Genomic DNA, 21664 nt, shown 5'->3' with positions numbered 1-21664 from the left:
GGGAGGAAACCGGAGCACCAAGAGAAAACTCACACAGTCACAGGGTCAAAATTCATAGATACATAACATAATTCATAAACAATAGGTGTAGGAATAAGCCATTTGGCCCTTCAAGCAAGCACCGCCATTCAATGTGATCATGGCTGATCATCCATAATCAGTACCCCGTTCCTGCCTTCTCCCCATATCCCTAATGGGCCTGTCCCACTTAGGCGACTTTTTACGCGACTGCAGACTATGCAGTCGCCACATGGTGGCCACATGTTCGCGGGTGGTTGGCGGGGAGTCGCCTTCATGGTCGTGAGGAGTTACCTAGTTGAAACGTGTTGAAAAATTAGTGGCGACTAGAATGAAGCCGCCATGGAGAGTAGAGAGAATTCTCGTGCCGTAGGTGGGTCGGTGGGTCGCCAGGAGGTCAAAGGTTCTTGTAGGTTGTAGCCGGTGCTGACCAGTGAATTCCATTGGCTCATTGGGGGAAAAAGAATGTAAGCAGTAGATTTCAGAACCAAGGATAACCGACCAGTAATGTTAAATGTCCGCCGAGCTTCACAGCCGTGTATCTCTGTCTTCTTAAAAGTTGTCTGGCTCCACTCCTTCTCCCCCCCGCCCTCCCCACCTCTTTTACAGGACTTACCGTACACCGTTCTTTAGCCATTTTAATTACAGCGCCAACTTGGCTTTGCACCGTGCGAATTTCACTCAGACAGCGCTCCCCCCGCTTGCATAACGGGTTGGTGAAGGAAGCAATGTGTGTGTGTGTGTGTGTGTGTGTGTGTGTGTGTCTGTTCCACTCAGACAGTCGCCGTTGACATCCAGTGAATCGGCCTCCATTGCCTTCTGTGGCAGAGAATTCCACAAATTCACAACACTGTGTGAAAAAGTTTTTCCTCGTCTCAGTTCTAAATGGCCTACCCCTTATTCTTAAACTGTGGCCCGTGGCTCTGGACTCCCCCAACATCAGGAACATGTTTCCTTCATCTAGCGTGTCCAATCCCAGCACCTGTAGTCAGGATCGAACCAGGGTCTCTGAAACTGTAAGGCAGCAATTCCACCACCATGTCACTGCATCACCCGAAAGGTCAGTCTAGGAATGGGAGGAAGGGAAGTTAAAACGATTAGCAACAGGGAGATCCAGCAGGCCTTGGTAGACCAGCAAGCAATCAGCAAAAGTTCAAAGTAAATCCAGCGCGAGAAGGGATATGAGGCTGAAGCAAGTAAAGCAGGGAACCTGCTGTTACATGAAACATGTGTTTCTACAGCTATTACAATAATGAAGGCACAGGCATACTGAAGTTGCTTTATTGTAGTTGTGGTACTTGGTACATCAGCAGAGAGAGCTACACTGCTCCAGATTCAGCAGTACTACAATCTGTCGTCAAAAATGCAATTGTCACAGCAGCCAACGCCTAATTTACCTGCTGCCAGTAAACATCACACCATAGTCTTGCAGTAACAGTTCTGTCAAATGTACACAACAGCAAAATCAACTGAGACAGCATGTACTGCACATAATCATGTTCCTAAATGGCACTGTTGAATATCAAAGTAAACATGACCAGTTAACTTGATACCCAATCCTGCCTATTTCAATGTCCAGAGTACTGATCACAGATTTCTGCTTAAAGACATGATATATGCACTGAGGCAGCAACATTCTCTAACGTCTCTATCATAACTCTAACTCTAGAGCTTAAAATGATGTACAAGAAAATAATAATAAAGCCAAAAATCTTTTGCTTTTCAAATATCAATGTAGAAAGTCGCACAGGTATTACAAGTGTTGTTAGAAACTGGTGGTGTGGTACTACTGTAGAACATTGTGCTTGGTCAGAGAAAGTATCGAAATGTGCCTCAGTTTTAATCTTGTTTAAGGAAAAATATGTTTGGTAAAAACAGAAGCGTTTCCTCAGAGGGAATGTAATAAGATTGGGAAGTAGAAACAAAAAACTGCAGACGTTGGTTAACACACAAAAGGATATCAAGTGCTGGAGTAACTCAGCGGGTCATGCAGCATCTCTAGAGAGCATGACAGATGATGAATCTGGAGAGTCTGATGAAGGGGCTTAACCAGAAACATCAACTGTCCATATTCTCCAGAGATGCTACCTGTCCCACTGAGTTACTCAAGCACTTTGCATCCTTTTATGGAATACGATTAGATAAATTAAGTGTAACGAGGCATGACAAGTGTGACATTAGCAAATACTATCGCAACATTTAAAACACATTTAGACAGGTACATGGATAGGAAAGGTTTAGAGGGATATTGGCCAAACGCACACAGGTGGGACTAGTGTTGATGGGATATGTTGGTCGATGTCGGAAAGTTGGGCCATAGGACCTGTTTCCACACTGTACGACGCTCAATTAATTGAATGGTTTATATCTGCTTCTTGGCCTTCACTCACATAGTGGGGAAAAATATTGTAAAGAAGAAGCTAAGCTTTTCAATAGAAAAGTTTGTAAGCAATCTTTTTGCAGAAATACTGGAACAGTTCTCAAAATTAGTGAAAAGAAACTCCAATGAGAGTTTTAAACATTTTCGCCACTGAAATCAATGAACTTTTGGATGTAAAAAAAGGTGCCTATTGCTGATTTAAAAATAAAAAGCATGTCTTGTTTTGACATTCAGTATGAACACACCGATGACAAACAAGTTATCCCAGTCGTTCAATAAATCCTAGAAAATGAGAAATATTAAACAAAATAGACAAAATGCATTAAAAATATAAAATTGTTCTGCAGTTCAGCATCTCTGCCATTTCTTCACTAAAATACAATAATATAAAATTAAAACTGAGAATACATTAAATCACACATTATGAATGGCAGAAAATATCACATAAGGTAATCAAAAATACATCAGCCCATTACAACGCCTTGTTGATTTAGTGAACAAGTTTTTTTTGGACAACTATCAGGAAGTACTCAAATACTTTGAACAAAAATATTACACAATAATGCACATAGAAAATGACCCTTTTGTTTTAATTTTACAATTAAATATAACTTAGCAGGTTTCAAACCTGCGATCGTTTGCAAACATTTAATTACTGCTATAAAACTATGGTGTGAAACATATAGACATAGTCCAGTGTTTGGACCCAGTCTGTATTGGTGAATGCACATAGAAAGTGCATGTCACAATTTCTATTGTATTGAATGTGTGTTTCGATATTTCCATTGTATAGAGAGCCCAAAATGTATTTACTTAATAACAGCCACTGTTACTTCAATTGCAAGCATTAATTGAAAATTAAAACCTAACCATCTCCTCTCTCCACAAAAGGAGTAGGTTAAATGAATCTAGTGCAAGTTACTATAATCTGTTGCATGTATTTAAGGCATTATAATTACGGAAGGTAAGCTTGCCCGCATTTCTGTCGGGAGCAGCAGCTAGATTCCAGCAGTGTTACACACTTCAGCTTTACCCTGGACTGCAGTGCTGCAGCTGATAAAGATGCATGAAAAGATCACAGGGTTTCACCACTGACGCATGAGAAAGGCTTACTCTGATCATGCTTATCCAATTTGTATCAGGACATGGGTTTCATATGGGAATATCATCTTTTGTGAAAAAATACTCCCTTCAAAGCAAAGCACAGTTACTTGAAAAGAACATTTTCAAATCACGGTGGCATGGTGTCCAAAAAGTGCAAAGGCCATGAAAATGTTTTGAGAGGGTTAAAGTTACTGCTCACACTTACTTTTTTTTAGTGTGAGCAAATGCCAATGGTAGGATAATAATGAAATTGATAAATGGACTGAATATGAAATAACTCTATGGAAAAACACTATTTTCTGTTATTGAATCTGACCAATTTTATTCAGACTCATATATGGCTTAATACACATGGTCCTAATTATTGGTCCTAATATTTTGTTTAGATATTATGTGCATGCAGATGAGATTCATTTAACTTGGCATCATGCTCAGCACATACATTGTGGGCCAAAGGGTTTGTTCCTGTGCTGTACTGTTTTTATGTTCTATGTGGACCATAGAACTGAGCACAAAACTTACATGGAGGACAACTTTAGTGTAGTTTAGTTTAGAAATACAGCACGGAAACAGGCCCTTCAGCCCACCGAGTCTGCCCCAACCAGCGATCCCCACACACTAGCGCTATCCTATACACTAGGGACAATTTACAATCTTTACCGAAGATAACCTACAAACCTTTGGAGTGTGGGAGAAACCGGAGCACCTGAGGAAAACCCACAGTGTGACGGAGAACAATGTACAAACTCTGTACAGACAGCACCCATAGTCAGGATTTAACCTGGATCTCTGGCGCTGTGAGGCAGCAACCTTACCTCTGTGCCACATTGCCGCCCTTCGGATGATTAATTGACCCTCTGGATGACTAATTAATGTTGATTCTTTATGAAGATAATTTGTACGATAAAACAATCCTTTGCACTTTCTCGATGCATTTCATATACAGAGCCTGCAGACAGCAAACTAGTTATGATCTGATGCGTCAATAAAATAAAAAAAGATTTTTGCCATTTAGATAGGGCAATAGGCTCAGAACCATTGCAACAAAGACAGTGCTAATTCAGTTTTAATTTATGAAACAATGATAATCTAAACAGACTATATGAACATTTCATGAGCATTTTATTATCTGGGTTAAAATATCTTTACTTTAGACTTTAGGGATACAGCGCGGCAACAGGCCCTTTGGCCCACCGAGTCCACTTAGACCAGCAATCACCTCATGCACGAGCACTATCCTACACACTAGAGACAATTTACAATTTACAGAAGCCAATTAACCTACAAACCTGTACGTCTGTGGAATGTTGGAGGAAACCGGAGCACCCTGAGAAAAGCCAAGTGGTCACAGGGAGAACGGACACACTCCATACTGGATCGAACTCGGGTCTCTTGTGCTGTGAGGCAGCAACTCTAACTCTGCGTCACAGTGTGCCGCCCTGAGTTTAGAGAAGGGACAGATGTTTTAACTCAGATAATAAAATCCTTCCGTTTGCGTTAATTGCAGGGAACTGATAGAAATGTAATTTGAAATGTTATCCTGATTAGTGTTTACGTGTCGCTAATCTTACCAACGTGTAATCTTACAGTTTTTCTTGTAGGCTTACAGTTTTTGTTGAATGAAATGTTCAAGTTTTATGATGATGCGTGCAGTGCATTCCATCACCCTCATTGCGACTTCTGTAGTGAATTTATCATTTGGAATTAAGGGGAAAGGGAGGAGATCTGGATAGCGGGTTCTCAGTCCATCCACACCGTATGCTTCAAGCTTGTTTACGTCAGTGGTAAGTCCTGCCAGACTTTGGCTGTACTCCTCCACTTTCTGTGCAAGTGCCGTGGGTTTGACGTCTTTGTCCGACTTTCCCTTGACTGCGTATTCGGCCGATATCAGGGCAAGCTTGGCCGCCAGGTAGCACTTGAAGCAGACCCACTCATTAGCGTTCTTGTGTAGGTCGTTCCTGGCCGCAGAGAAGTTTGCCCGCGCTTGCCTGAGCCACCTGCGAGCCTCGATGGGATTGCCCACAGTTTTGAAGGTTGGAGGCACAAAAAAGCGGGGGGAATGGGATGAACCGGAGGCGGAGGCAAACCTGGCTTTAAAGTGCTGCCTGTCGGACTTGTGGCTGGTTGCTTCCTGATTCCAGGATGTGTAAAACCGCTGAAAGGAGAACTTCTCCGACTGGAAGCGGGCCGAGGAGTACGTCCTTCTGGATGTTCTGTCAGTGCTGAATTCAGAACCTCCTGCCCCTTGCTTCTCCAGGCGGTTGATTTCATTCTGCAAATGCTTGAAGACCTCGGTGGCAATCTCTAGGTTCTCCGCGTTTTTATCGGGATGCCACTTGAGGTACAAGCGGCGTATGATTTTCTTCCGTTCGGACTCGGGAAGCCGCCACGCCTGCTCCAGTACCATGGTGACCTCGCGGAGGATCTCAGGCAAGGCATGGAGCTTGATCTTCTTTGGAGACTGGTGTCTTGAGGTCGAAGCTCGGTGGCTTTCCCTTCCAGGGAAATGGGGAGGAATCGGCCTGAGACCCGGGGAAAGGCATTCGGTGGGACTCGTAGGGGTGGTGGGCGTGCTGTCTCTTCCTTGGGAACTTTCGTCCGGTCTCGAGAACTTATACAGGTCGAGTGAACTTACGATTTTGTATTCGCTGTAGCCGATGTCTATCTGGAAGTACTTGCCCAGAAAGCTGGAGTTCTCAGCTCCTTCCCGTTCCACCTCTTGCACAATGATGGCGTAGGTGTAAGTTGGTTGGTACGAACCATAGATATCGCCTCCCTCAGCGTCGACAAGGTACCCAACATATTCACCTGGGTAGAACACATTTAGAGGGTCCATGAGCAGTAGATAATGGATCTCGGCTGATATGGGTGTTCCTGGCAGGGGCAGTTCAAGTTTTGAACGTTCAGTAGAAGAATCATACTTAACTCCTAAGTTATCCAGTTTCTCATTGATCCTGTAGATATCATTACAGCCAAGCATGGCTATTAGGTAGGATGTATCCAATATCAAGTTGTCAGTGGCAGTTTTAAAGGTCATTGCCAGGGATAATAGAAAATTAATATCCTTGCCTTCTGCGTGCTGGATGTACAGGTGTATCACAGCGTTTCCGTATCTCTTCAAGAAAGCCAACGTCTCACTTTTGCTCCGCGGAATCGTACTGCACCCTTTTATGCGAAGGCTCGTCTGCAGTTTCTCAAAGCACGAAACCTTCAGCCCTTCACGCAAGGCTCGGCAGAGCCGATTGGCTTTCTCCTCGTTGGCCAGGTAGGCGTTGTCGTTCTCGTGCTTCATAATCCGGATTAGACCCGTGATAAACTGCTCGGAGGAGAGCAGCAACTGCAGACGACCCTGAAGCGAACAGAGGGCCCCGAATTTGCATATCTTTGGCGTTTCCTCGTCCAGGATCTCTTCTAAGATTCCACCAAGTAGCCTGGGTCTCAGTTTGGAAGGGAGGAGCATGATCAGCTTGGTGTGAAATGCGTGGTCCTTTCCCAAGTAGCACTGGCTGAGGTCCACCAACATTAGCATGCCCACGTTGCCTTGCATCCGACTTTTATAATGGGGCGCGTCGTCAAAAACCAGCGTGTTCGACTTTGTTAATCTTCCGTCGTTACTCGGGAGGTAAAGACCTAAATCGCGGAGATTCTCCAGATCTATTCTGACCTTGATCGGCTCATTTTGAAGGCTCTTGAACAGTCCAGATACAGCCCTCTTCACAGTCCTCATCTCGTTTGGTTCCAAGTGCTTCCCTTCAGATATCTTAAAAATACGCCCCAAAACCTCAACGTACTGTTTGGTCGAAATTACGTCTTCAGTGCCCAGAAGTTTAAACAACTGGTGGAAGCTGCCGAGTTCCAAAGGCAACTTGTACAGGTAGGGTTTATAATCGGACTCATGTTCAAGATTTATGACCACCTCTTCGGGTTTGAGTAGTTTCCAACCATCTTCAACCATGACAAAGGCAACACCTCGAAGGTGGAGGCGGAAATCCTTTTTCTCTGCGTTCAGGAACTCGTAAGTACTTTGCAACACTTTGACTCTTGTTTTGATCATGTCGTCCTCTGGAGATGCAATGTTGCAGATGTTTTTGCAGTTACTTATGACTTTGTCCGACGGGGGATCCAGACTGACGTTTAACATTGCCAGAACTTCCTCCACCTGTTCCTGCTTATCAAGCTTGCTATCTTTTTGGTCCTTAATACTCAGAGGTGTTGCCTTTTCCGGGAGGATGGGGCAGGATGTCCACAATAACTGCATGACGTCAGCCTGCTTGAATTTGGGATTGACTTGAGCCCCACTGAAACATATTAAAGAGAGAATCCCATTGAGTTCCTGGTACTGAGGGTGAAGTTTCAAGAGCTGTGCAGCAGCACGTTCTGGGTAGATGAACGGTATCAATGAAAGGTCTTTAAGAAAGGTCCCGGTGAACAAATCAGTCCTCTCTTGAAATATATGGTTTAGCAGAACGTCAACCTTGTTCTGTATCGTTTCTTTGGGCCAATTCTCCGCTTGAGCCCGGGTTCCAGTCTCCTTCGCAAACTGCAGTAACTGTTGCTGGGAGACCGTGTGCTTCAGTCCGATGTTTCGAAAGAACGTTATCCAGGAGGTGAGGAACGCAGCGCGGTTCTTGGGTTTTTCAATCTGTTCCAGTCGCCGGAAGAAGTCTTGAGGGATGAAACTGCTCTCGGGCAACATGACTTTGAAAACATTCTCTGTCCGGTCGTAAAGATTCTTTGCGAGCTTCAGTCGATTGAAGGAGTCCGGGATGATTGCAAGGCTTTCAAGCTTCTCAAACAGTTGCTGCCTGACTGATGTGCCTTCGTCCAGATTGGATAGCTTCTTCTTCAGGTACACTAGATGTTCAATCTTAGCTGCAGTGGTGAGGTTATCAAACTTTGGCAGCAAGTGTTTCAAGTAGACCTCTAGGTCATCCACAGGAACGCAGTTGAGGAAACCATACAAGTCTTTCAGCTGAGGATTGTCCGCAAGAAAGGCAAAGTTGGTGGACAATGTCCATCGTTCTATTTCGGCCAGGGGAATGTTTTTTGTGAGAACAAAGCAAGAGCCATACTTCAAGATGCTGATATAGGTTCCATTAATGGCCTTAAAACAAGGCAGAGACTTCAGGATCTTACTGTCATCCTGAGCTGCCAGTTGATTCAAGTTGGAATTGAAGTACATCAGAAGCACTTCAAAGTCGCTGTCAGTGAGAAGATTTGTCCTCAGGGTTGATGTTCGGTTCATGTAATCGAGGGCCTTCAAAATGCTATCGGGACTCTCAACGTTCGCCAAGTGGGAAGCCAACTGGGAGACCAAAAGATTATCTTTCGAACAGATTTTATTCAACGCCAGTTGAATGCAGCCCGCTTTCATCAGTGTGCTGAAAACCTTTTCGTTTTGGCCGGTTGGGAAGATGGAAACGTACATTAAACTGAGTGGCACCAATACTTCGCTCTCCGGCATCAACATCCTGTTGCTGGACATCGTGAACTTTGTACCCGGCAGCATAGCCCAGTCTTTCAACACCTCGACGATGGTTTCAAAGGTCGGCCTGATCTCCGCTTCGCCTTCCTTCACCGAAATAGCGTCGCTGATGAAATGCCAGCAGGTCTTCAGCCACGACTCGCTCACAAAATTGTCTTTCCACTTCACGACGAACCTCGTTCTGTAGTCCCTCGGGAGCACAAACGACAGCAGCTCTGCGAAACTGCTTATCTCGAAAGCCTTTGCGACGCCGCAGTTGAGCAGGATATTGTTGTACTTCATATAAAGCGTGTTCATGAAGAGCTCTTTGCGGGACGAGACCAACTCGTGGTAGGTGGTCAGAAATTTGGGGCGCTTGGCGTCGAAGACTTGCACGACATTGTCCAGGGTGAGGAGGAGAGGAAGTCCTTCCACTCTGATCTCATTCTCTTCCGAATCCTTGAAGCAATAGTCAACCAGAAGCTTCAGGTTGTGGAACTGCTTCAGCGCCGTCTGGTGCAATCGGCAGGGCAGCTTCCCGATGTGGCAGCTCGAGTCTGGAGACATGAAGGTGTGCAAGAATTCGCGTACGTCTGCCGGCGTTACGTAGTGAACTGGGATCCCAGCTTCCCGGAAACTCAGGTAAATGTTGGCAGTCTCGTCGGAGCTGTACACCAAGTTGAATCCTGTGTCGAGCAGCAGATTTTTCAGCCGGTAGACGTTCTCGGCGATTGTCTTGCGAACCGCGATGTTGTATTCCGTGCTCTTCATGTGTTGCAGCTCATCTTGCAGCAAGTTGTCAAAGAAAGACCTGTTTCTGTTCGCCAAGGACGTGTTCACCCAGCTGATAAAAATGGCCGGGTGCAGTTCTCCACTGTCCGCGTTGGGGACTCGCACCACTGGAAGGAGACGTTTGAGATCATCGTGAAGACAGCAGTAGAGGGACCTAACTAGGCAGTGCCAATCCGGCTGTATGTCCTGCTTGTTGGTGGCGAAGAAGGTCAGGAATTTCTTTAACGAGTCCTTCAAGACGTGGTTGGGCGTGTTTTGCAGGACAGTGATCATTGGGTCGGAGCCCAGGAAGTATCGCTTCCGAATCTGAACCAAGAGTTCCACGTAGGCTGGGGCAATCAGGGTGGTCATGAGATTGTTGTTCCAGTCGCTCCTCACCCCTACGCCATTGTCATCCCGCCACAGATTCCTCCTTGCCGAGTCCAAAGCAAAATGCCCGTTCACATGAACGGGTAACCCCGTTTCCAGGGACAGTGGCAGGAAGCAGAAAGCTCGAAGTGGCTTCTTGTAATTGTGACTGATGCAGCCGGCCACTCCGCCCCTAGGGAAAAGGGTGATGTCCTCGTTTTTATGAGCCGATATGACGGACTTTGAAACTTTCTCCATGTTGGAGAACCCGGCCCGGTTGCAGACCAGCCAGGTAGTGAGGTTGCCTTCAGAATCTTCAATGTCCATCGCATAGGTGATCTGCTGGACCGGTATCTGTCCGAGCTGTTTCCTTTTATTTACGCTGTCAAGCACCGATGCGTGAAACTGCTTCCGTTTCAGCCTGTCTGCATCTGTGATATTGGCTTTCACCGAGTACAGGACATTTAATTCTCCCGTCGTTTTCTCGATCTCGCAAATCGAAATCTTCTCCATGTGATTTAGAAACATGAGGAGCTCTGCTCCGTCGCTGCGCAGTTTGTCCAAAAGATTCTGAACCATCTGATCCGACACTGGGACTTGGCAGATCTCCGATATCTTGGACATCTCGGCATTCCTGATCGGGAAACGAAACATCGTAGCGTTCTCCATTTTGAAGAGATTACCTAAGAACGGGCTCAATACATCATGAAACTGGGTTCTAAAGTCCGAGTCCAAATCTCTAAACATCCGTCCGGGGCTAACGTTGGTAGATCCCGGAGCATATTTTGCGTGGGGATCAAAGATGCAGAGTACATCGTTGTCAGAAATAAATGCCGGGCAGTCAGTTAGGTGGTATACAGAATTGAATCCAATCCCGTATTGTCCGGTCTTTCCAGGATTCCCTTCCTTTGTCCCTCTCCCAAGGTTCTGAATCCCTCTAATGTCGTCTTCTGTGAAGGGCTGGTTGTTGTACACGCAAACTGCTGGGCCTTGGAGCGGGGCCCACTTTTCATCAAAGATCCGATCCCCTGGATGTTCCCTCGGGTCAAAGATGAAGTAGATCTCTGTGGCTTTGGCGTCATCTGCGTTTTGAAGTAGCTCTTTAAGCATTTCTTTCTCGGACGGATACGCATTGAGAATGCTCTTAATGCGACTGGTCAGTTTCTCCTTCTGCCCAAATTCACTGCCGAGGCTACTGAAGCAAATGTTGGAAGCGTAACGTTCAAGAGCTTTGTGGCGCTTTGGCATTGCCCCAAGTTTGACTGCCACCTCTCTTGGTATGTCCGGATGGCAATATTTCACACTCTTATCACTCACTCGAATCCACGGACAATCATTGTAACACAGAGATTTCGCTGGAATGAGAAAGTTCTCGCCATCCGGTAACAAAAGAGTCCCATATTTCCGCTTGCAGTAGTCTCGATTTTTCTCGCGGATGAGCCCCCAGACACCTTCGCTGATGATTCTTCGGCAGAGCTGGAAATCGTTCTCTTTCAGCGGCTCACAGCCAGATTCGGTTTTCAAAACCTGAAGGACCGACGCAAAGTCTTCAACCGTGAACGAGGACTGAACGCCCAGCTTCTCGAAGAACTCGCGGAAGTTGTTCCTGTACTTGTTTGGCAGCTGATAGAGGTACGGAGTTGCGTCAAAGTTCAAGTGGAAGGACACCTTCGCCGACTCGACGTATGTGTTCTCCACCAGAACAAAGGCAAAGCTTTGAAGCTCCCCGTTGATCTGAACCTTTGCCGTTTCGTTCTTCATCATGGCTTCATGGAGATACTTGTAGCAAGCGTTTGTGATGTTCTCCTGGCACAGAGTGATGCCGTCAACCTCTGTCGCAACTTTCTTCAGCTGTTCCAACACTACAACGATAGGTGGCTTTTTCAGCAGCCCCAAGAAGTCCTTCATACTCGAGGACAGACTGCCACATCCTTTACTGGGAGGATTTTCATTTAGAAGCGGGTGCAGAAGGCAAACTACATCTTGGTACTCAAGTGGATAAACCTCTTTGGCTGAAAAGAGAGTCTCTGGTTGGAAATCGTTTCCTTTCCAATGCAATGAGAAACCAGGTGGCTTTTTAAGGAAAGGAAGGAAAGGTACGGACTGAAACTTCACTGCAAAGTCTTTGGCTCTGTGATCCCGAAACTTGAGTTTCTCATCGATTAAGCTGAGAATGATGCTGCAGCGTAGACAAGCCGCTGCATGGTCGCTTTCGTTTAACGCTGCAACAGACCCCGCGCGCTCTAGTAAATCCTCCCAGGAAATGTCGTCCTTGATCATGCCGAGCTGCACCAGCTTCACCAAACGGACTGGGTTCAGGTAGTCTTGTGGAGTTCCAGAAGGGAATCTCCCATCACTAATGTCATACAGCTTGGCGACACGGCCTTCGGGATGGATGAGTCTTGAGGGGACAGACAACTGCTGGTCTTCCCCCGAGGACGGTATGCAACAACTAGAACGCAGGAGCCCCGACAACTCCAACACCTTCTCGTCCAGGACGTAGAGCATCAACGGATCGCGGAGATCCGCCTCGATCTCCTCGATGTACGGGAAAAACGCCTCGGTAAAAAACTGCTTCTCTGAAAAGGTGTTCTCCAGCAAGATGCTCCTGCAGCCCGCCTCTTCAAACCCCGCCCGGACCCATGGGGGGAGCTCCACGGCGCACAGGGGCTGAGGCTTGGCCTTCTTGAGGAACTGCAGGAGGATCTTGAAAGCCAAGGGCCCCACCACCGGCCACCGAAGCAAAGTGTCGTCCAAGAACCTTATGCTTCTGATGGAGACCCAAGAGGTCCCATCCGAGAATACCTCCGTCAGCTTGTTGCCTCGCCCTTTGGCGATGTCTTCGTAAAAGCCCTGCCACACCACGGCAAAGTCATCGTGCACCAAGGTAATATCAGGCCACAGGGTGTAATAGTCATAGTCATCAAGCTCTGCATTGACGGCCATGTCTCGTAGCACAGCGAGGGCTTCCAAATATGCCTGGACTATCACGTGCCTCATGAAAATGGTGTTCCACCTGCCTTTTGTATCAGTCTTCCAGATTTCCTTGCGGTTGGAGGAAACCGCAAAGCAACCGTTGATATGGACCGGCAACCCCGTGTTAATCCTCAGAGGCAAGTAGCAGAACACTTCACCGAAAGCGCTGCCATTTGTCGTAATGCTCCACTTACCACCCTCCGTCTCGGATAGCAGAATACTGACCGCGCCGCAAGGGACAAGCCCCAGCCTCCGCCCGCTTTCTTGCAGCGAGAATATCAGAGCTTCCCCGGTGTCCATGCACGAACAGATGAGCCAAGTGGTGGACTCGGTCACTTTCTCTGGGGCCGCCTCTCCGCTCGCCTTCTCTCTGCCCTGAGCCACCTTGGCCGAGAAGTCTGCGAAGGGCGCGGCCCCATCCTCCGGGCCCCTGAAGAGCGGCGACTGGAGATCGACTACCCTTCGGAACACCTGAAGGAATTCATCCACCACGATCTGCACTATGCAGGCACACCTAGGCGCCTCGGAAGGAAGCTGCCTGCTACCAGAAAGTCTCTTCATCAGTTTTGCAGCCTCCTTCAAAATATTCATCGGTGTGGTCACGGCTTTGGACGAGCAAACTATTTTCTTGATTGCACTCAGAGTCTGCGCCAAACTGGGATCCGACACTTCGGACTGCAAGTATTTCAAGAACATGGTGTTGACATTCTGGGAGAAGAGGATCAATCTGTGGCCACACAGGCTGAATTCGTCCACAAGAGAATAGATATCGGCCGTGCCATAGGAAACACTGCTGATCTCACTGACTAATGCTTCTTCCTCCACCCTGAAGGGAAGTCTGAAAAGCGTTCCCATATAGCAAAATGGTTTCTCTCTGTCCAGCGGTAAATCACAACCAAATACGTTGACAAACGGCCGGAACTGATTGGGAAACTTCCTTAACCTCTTCTGATGTTTGTTCCAATTGATCTTTATCCCAGGATGAGTTTTGTCACGAATATGCTTCCCCAAGTGATTAATATTTGGATCAAACATTATCATGAATTCACGGCTCAGAATTATAGGGATGTCCGTGATGTGGTACACGGAGTTGAAACCTAGTCCAAACTTACCGACCTTGTCCACCTCGCACCGCTTCAGGGAGCCGCCCAGCCTGGTTATGTTTACAAAGTCGGCATCACTGAAGTCGGAGTTGTTGAAGGACCAGAGCGCGGGGCCATGGCACTGCACCATTCCCGGGTCGAGAAGGTTCTCCCGGATATCAGAGTTGCCCCGCATGTCGATCAGGAAGCTGCACTCTGTCCCCTCCGCATCGTCCGCATTCTGGAGGAGCTCCTTGAAGATGTCCGCCACCGACGGGTATTCCTCCAGGATGTTTCTGATCCGCACCGTGAGCGGCTCCCTTTGTCCTGACTGCTCAAAGCCCAGGTTCTCTGGGTTAATCAGCCTGGTGCTCAGGCATGGCACCTGCAGTGCCTGAGCCATCTTCATCGGGATGTCCTCATGGACCAAGTTAATGGGTTCCAAGGAATCGTCAAGCAAGTCGCTGAGATCGTCTACTTTGATGTCGCAGTAGCTACAGTTCTCAATGGGCTCCATCACCAATTTGCTGGGATCTTTACTGTAATGAATAGGGATTGGAGTGTCAACGTTAACGGCAACATGATTGATGTACAGCCACTTCAAGATGTTCAATACCAGAAGCAAGTTGTGCTTACTTTCCTGCTCACTGATTTCCCCGTCGCTTTTTTGTTTCATGGTCTTCACAATACCGAAGAGGTGTTCAGTTGTTATTTCATCCAGTGCTCCAAAGAACGTAAATAGCTTGCGATATTTAGCCATGGTTTTTGGTAAGATATACAGGTAGGGTTCCAGATCGAGATCTTGTATTGGTTTTATAGTTACGTGTCCAGGTACAGTAAATACTTTCCCAGTCCAAACCCAAGGAAAGGTCAATGATTTGAAGTCTTCTTTATCCTTCTGCAAATGTCCTTGCATAAAGTCATAAATGTCAAGCAAGAAGTGCTGAAACTGGTACCACTCGTCACTATTGAAGTCCTTGGAGTTGTGCCAATCCACAACATTCTGCAAGTGCCCCAATACCCTGTTCAGGCTGGGTTCTGTGGAAAATCCCAGCAATTTCCGAACTTCCGGAGAGATGTTGTCCACAAGAGGCACGGCGGAGCCAACCAACACTGCGTCAGATATATGCCACATCTCACAAGCCTTGTGGAAAGTTAACACGTCCCCTTTCCAGGCAAGGGACGGCGGGTAATTCAGAGGGCGAGTCTTACATACAGGAACCCACTTTACTTTCTGCATGGTTGACTTTGCTCCAGATGAAAGCGACAAAGTCTTCTGCCTGTGAAGAATCATGAGCAATGTCTTGGCTTTTTTGTTAACCAGATCATGTTGCACCTTACCACTGCTCTGCAGAACTTCAATTCGTTTGGCCACTTGAATGACTTCTTTTTCCGTTAACTGATCTTCATTCTTTAAACCTATCTGCCTCAGAGCGTGCAACACATCTGGAATTGAGGTATAGCTCTCCGGCGGAAACACTGCTTTTTCTTCAGCATAAAACAAGTTCTGCAGTGTTTCAATTTCAGGATCAAACAGTTCATTAGCGGACAGTAATCTTCCCTGAGAAACAGAAATAAATTTCAAGGCTTTCAGCCATTCTATAAACAAGGCATTTTCATCTTTGAGGAAGGCTAAGTTGATGAGTATCCAACTCACAATATCCATGACATCCTTATTGGAATAAAAGCTTTTTTCAATGTCTTGCAGTATCATCTTTAAACAGTCAGTACTTTTTAATTGGTCAAGTTTCAGCAAGGTGACCAAACGGATGGAAGCTTCATCAGTGCAGTGTATGACAGTACCAGACATCCGTATATCTGGGGGCAGTTTTGCAGTGTGGTGCAAGACTTTATTTCCTTTTAACGCAACAAAACTGGAAGTACCTTTCTCGGAGGATGGTTCAATTTTATTAAAGATAACTAGTTCCTTAAGGATCTTCTTGTCTCGCTCGTTAACCTCTGGCAAACTAGCTAGGAAAGATCTAAGTGCAACTTTGTGTGTTGGAGGCAGCAACATGACCTGGCTGGAAATCCTCTGTGGCATTGCCTTATCCAGGATCTGCAGCATGCTGCTAGGCAGAGGGGAATGGATGTATTTTTTCATAAGGGGGTGCTGCAAACATGGGTCTAGTTCTTTAATGACAACTCCTCCAAGCTTTTCGATGACTTCTGCCAGAAACTCGGGGAGCTGCGTTTCATTTTCGGATTCCATGATTATGGGAGATGGAGATCGGACACGCAAAAGGTGAACCACGTTTTGGGATTCACTCAAACGCCTCTTCGGGATGAGTGGCAACTCCTCAAACAGAGTCAGATCTTCAGGGAAGTTGTGATACAGATATCTCCATACTGCTGTCAGCCATGACAATGGTGGGTGCTTCCTCTCTGAGTTTCCTGGCAACCACTGAACCATCATCTCTCGACCAGGCCAGCAGGAAGTCATCATTTCTTTTATTAGTCTCGCAGTACGCTCAGGGGTCATCAGCTGCAGCTGCGTACAGAGGCGACCTGAATATTAACAACAGTAAATAGAGGAGAATTAAAAAGACAAAAAAAAACAGCTGTAATTAATGCTGTCTCTATAACTGAAAACTGAAACTATAACTAAAAGTTTCTAACTTTACACTAAATGTTTAGTTTAGTTTATTGTCTTGTGTACCGAGGTACAGTGAAAAGCTTTTATGTTGGTTATAACAGTGGCCCCACTTAGTTTAGTTTAGGATAGTTTAGAGATACAGCATGGAAACAGGCCCACCGTGTCCTGCCAACCAATGATCACGCATACGTACACTACACACTAGGAACAATTTACAGAAGCCAGTTAACCTACAAACCTGTACGTATTTGAAATGTGTGAGGAAACCGGAGTACACGGGGAGAACGTGCAAACTCCGTACAGGCAGCACCCGTAATCAGGATTGCTGGTGCTGTGAGACTGCAGCTCCACCGTTGCACCACTGTGCCACTCTCTGGGCGTAACTTTCTTCACACTTAATATTTTATATTGTATGTACAGATTATTACATAATTTTAAGAATAATTATATATTAACTGTCAATGTACATCAATTGCCTTTACTATCATTTTGAGTGCTGCAAAACTGGACTAGTTTAGTTTTATTTTATTTTAGTTTATTATTGCCAGCAGAAAAACTATACATGATTACAATAAAGCCATACAGGATAAAGGGAATAGCGTTTAGTACAAGGTAAAGTCCAGTAAAGTCCGATTAAAGATAGTCCGAAGGTCTCCAATGTGGTAGATGGTAGCGCATGCCCGCTCTCTAGCTGGTGATAGGATGGTTCAGTTGCCTGATAACAGCTGGGAAGAAACTGTCCCTGAATCTGGAGATATGCAATTCCTCATTTCTGTACTTCTTACCTGATGGGAGAAGAGGGAATGCCCGGGATGAGACTGGTCCTTTATTATGCTGGCAGCCTTGCCAAGGGAAAAAAAGGGTACAGCATGTTGTACCCTTTATCCTTTATCTATGGACTGTGGCGGCTTCATTGTATTCCTATGTAGTCTTTTCTTTGACTGGGCAGCACACAAACAAAATCTTCTCACTATACCTCAGAACACATGATAATAATAAGCTAAACTAGTAAGATTAAACGAGAACTTACCAGTTTGAAGTTTGATCTGTATTTTATGAGGAGTTACGATGAGGGATTACGTGAAGAACCCGTTCAGCACGCATGCACGGCATACTTCAAAGCAGCGGTGTGGAATCACAGATAGACACAGTTATTGAAGTAAACATAGTAAAGATAAGGAGACATCAGTTTATGAATTTGACCCATATTATTGAGGGTGGGAGCGGAGGGCACGTAATCCCTCATCGTAACTCCTCATAAAATACAGATCAAACTTCAAACTGGTAAGTTCTCGTTTAATCTTACTATTTTACTTCAGAGTCACGTGAGTGATTCCGTGAAGATTTCAAAGCTCTGTGATTTTAAACCGTGTAACAGTTATTACTACATCACTGCAGAAGTCTTTGAGGGAGGAAGTGTGTTATCGTAATCAACCAATGAATCTGTTTGTAGAAAAACACAATGGTATTTTTAACAATAACAACAAAGAAATTAAAATTGCTCCCCTGGGCTTAAATTAAATATTTGCAGTCTGGAAATCTTTCCTGCAAATAAAACAGGTTTTGCCAACGGCTTATTATAAAATTTCTGAACTGTCTTTCCCCCCACCATCCTGCTGTAGCCAGGATGTGGTTTATAGGCACGTCCATTCTTTTAGCCATCGACGTGGATGCTGCCCTGGTGGAATGAACTTTGTACATGTCAGTTTTTATCCCAGCAGCTTTTAGCACCTGCTTGAGCCATCTCGAAATGGCTCGTCACCCGACCATAAGGTTTTTTTATGACTGACCCACAAGGCTTTTCATCTCCCTCGAATATTTTGGTTGTGTCTATGTAGGATAATAGGGTCATGGCACATAACCGTGTTTCTGGCAGGTAAGCCCGGAATTCCACGACTGGATCAGGTGTTCCTGGTCTGCTCTGTTTGATCATTCCCTGGATAACGACAGAGATCTGGTCTGGAGCTGTGAGCATGGTGTCCAGTCGCAATAGGTGTAGTGACTGGACCCTCTGTGCAGCTACAAGTGCCATCAACATGAGTGTTTTGAGCATAGATGGTTTCAGGTTGAGGGATCTGGCTGGTGGGCATCCCCTGAGGTATGTCAGGAGCACACTGACATCCCATATATGGGTGTACCTTGGTCTAGGGGTTAGAGTTGTAAATACCCTTCATTAGTTTGACCACCAGCTGGTGGGACCCCATGGCCTACTGTCCTGGAGCTGGTTTTAAATAGACAGGCAGGGCAATTCTAGCTGTGTTGATGGCTCTGTAGCTGAAGTCCTTCATCGTGGTGAAGGTTCGCCAGGAATTCCAGTACGTTGGTAACTGTAGCGGTTGAGTAGGTGGTCCCTGTATCCAAGCAGTACTTCTCCCATTTTTTGATGCTGGACAAGTAGTGCTGGACAAATATGTCTTTGGACACACCATTGCCAAATTGTATTGACCAACTTGTCGCATGATACCGATTTTATGCCGCCCATATGGTTAATGTAGGCCACCACCGTAGTATTATCTATTTATAACCGTACATGCAAGTGATGCATATTTATGCATATGCTTTTAAACCATAAAAAGTCACCCAAACATCTCTAGATAATTAATGCCCAGTGTAAGTGGTAACGATGATTCTGGGTTAGTCCATCTACTACTTGTGCTGGATATAGAGTTAGGTGCTCCCCAGTCTTGAGCACTGGCATCTGTTTGGATAACTGGCGTAGGGTTAGTGATGATAATAGGCTGAAACTATGTCAAACGTTTTTTGCCCACCAATGTAGTTCTGATATTACTTCAGTGGGTAACTTCATGAAACGATCATAATGACCTGTATGTCGTTTTTGGTACAAAGTTCCGAATTATGTAGCTGGAAATGCTGCTACCATTATCCCAATTACTCTGTTACTTGTCGAGTAGTTGGTAGTTTGTTGACCATTAAATTGTTGTACGATTGTGCCAATTCAACTATGTTGTCTCTTGGCAATGTTACAGTCACGTAGACTGAATTAATTGTGAAGCCCAAGTAGTCCATGATAAAGGATGGCTTCAACTTAGATTTATCTGGATGTAAGACAACCCCAGGGTTTTGAATAACTGTGTGGTAGCTGAACAGCTAACATAGTCAAATTCATGGTCTTGCCTACCATTTAGGATATCATCAAGATATGCCATGACAATATGTTTTTGTCTTCTGAATATTGCCAGAGCTGGTTTTAGTGTCTGGGTGACACTCTTGGGCTGATGTGAGCCCATTGGGTAACGCTTTAAACTGCTATAGCTGCCCCATCCAGTTAAATTTCAGGTATCTGCGATGATCCTTGTGAATGGTACTAAATGGTAAACATCTTTAAGATGAATGCTTGCCATGAAGTATCCTTTGGAATTTAGTTGTTTGACAGTAACAACCGGTTCCATTTTGAAATGTATATACTTAACAAACATATTTAGTGAAGTTAAGCCAATGATGATGGGACATCCGCCATCTTTGTAGGGTTTAGTGAATATATTTGATACGAATTGCAAGGGTTCAGGTTTCCCCATGACACCCTTTGTAATTAGTCTCACCAGTTCAGCTTGTCCCTCTTGTTTCTTTAACGGAGAGAGGAAAAATACCCTCTGGGGTGAATGTTGACCTGGTGGCAATTTTTCTAGTACGAATTGTATTCACTAATGCCATTGAGTATATACTGATCACTCGTGATAGACTCCCATGTGTTAGTATGCTCTATATACTGGTAGGAACCAGACCCACCTACCTCCATGGTTATGGGTATTCTTTGTTTCCTGCCGGTCCAATGAGTGTTGCACGTCGTCTGACGTGGCGGTGACATTGGGGGGTGGCACATTTCCCATGGGGTCCGCTCTGGGCCCTGGTCTAACTAAGACTTTCGGTGATAGATGCGGACCCCGAGCTTTCATCAGTCCGATATGGTAGACATTGACTGATGGATGCGATGGGGTGCTGCTGCGTAGGAATTACTATTTTTGGTTACTCGTCCCGGCCCTGCCCTCATGAGCCGAAAGTTTTGTAAAACCTCTTGCATGTCCTTCATATGCTTTGTGAGGTTTTTGCCACAGAGCAGTGGGTCTAGCTCAGTGGCTGGGGTCTTATGACTTGTTTACGAAGGTTGTGGTCATCTCCGTATTTGTCCATGGAACGAGGAAAAAATGATGTGATGGCTGTCGTCAGGCTTTTAACGCCTCCTGCACGTGGGGTTTCCACGTAGCTGTCCACCACACACTACACCTAGCAGCTCTTCCTGTTCCTGCACCCCTTGCATACTTCCGAGATCTTCAGCCATTGCCCCTGTTCTTGACCAGCCCAGTCCTGGTTACCAAAGCTATCCTCTGGAAAGGAGGAAGCAATGGACAGTGCACAAGGCACTGTGGAGGGAGAGCCTGACCCCCTCTGCGAGAGCGCCCCTCCTGGGGTGCACCTCGCTGGAGCTCCTGCTCCAAGAGCCGCTCCAGGCGGCTGTCTCTCCCCCGCCTGGGTGGAGAGACGTCCCCGTCCGATAAGTCGGAGCCACCGGCCGGAAACGCCTCTTCATTGGCTTTTACATCCAGCCCGCTGCTCAGGCGCTAGCGGGGCTGGGCTCGGTTGCGGTGTCGGGGTAGCGGACCGCCCGGTAAGCGGTCCTACCGCCTTGTTGCTGCCCCCGCGAGATGAAACGCTCCTCCGTGGAGTCGAGCGGGGGGGCAGGTCTGTGCAGGCAGCTGTCTTTCCTCCCGAGCGGGTGGAAAGACGTCCCATCCGATAAGTCGGAGCCACCGGCCGGACGCTTCCGTGGCGTTACTTCCAGCCCACTGCTGAGGCTCTAGCGGGGCTGGGCGCGGTGTCGGGATAGCGGAGCGCCAGGTAAGCGATCCTACCGATTTGTTGCTGCCCCCGTGATGGAAACGCTCCTC

General features: G+C 46.3%; 1 protein-coding gene across 3 annotated transcripts in view; it reads right to left on the bottom strand.

The window, feature by feature from the left end:
- Nucleotides 1-1285: 1285 nt before the first annotated feature.
- Nucleotides 1286-21664, bottom strand: part of sacs (sacsin molecular chaperone) — a 106030-nt gene continuing 85651 nt past the window's right edge. For all 3 annotated transcript variants that reach the window (XM_055636957.1, XM_055636956.1, XM_055636958.1), the window contains one exon: nucleotides 1286-16672. In XM_055636957.1, the coding sequence (XP_055492932.1) occupies nucleotides 5106-16672 (11567 nt within the window). In that variant the 3' untranslated portion in view covers nucleotides 1286-5105. The remainder of the gene's footprint in view (nucleotides 16673-21664) is intronic.

The sequence above is a fragment of the Leucoraja erinacea genome, chromosome 6, assembly GCF_028641065.1.
Source record: "Leucoraja erinacea ecotype New England chromosome 6, Leri_hhj_1, whole genome shotgun sequence".
Lineage (NCBI taxonomy): Eukaryota > Metazoa > Chordata > Chondrichthyes > Rajiformes > Rajidae > Leucoraja > Leucoraja erinaceus.
The sequence above is the reverse complement of the archived record's forward strand: the minus strand, read 5'-3'. Positions and strand labels throughout refer to the sequence as shown.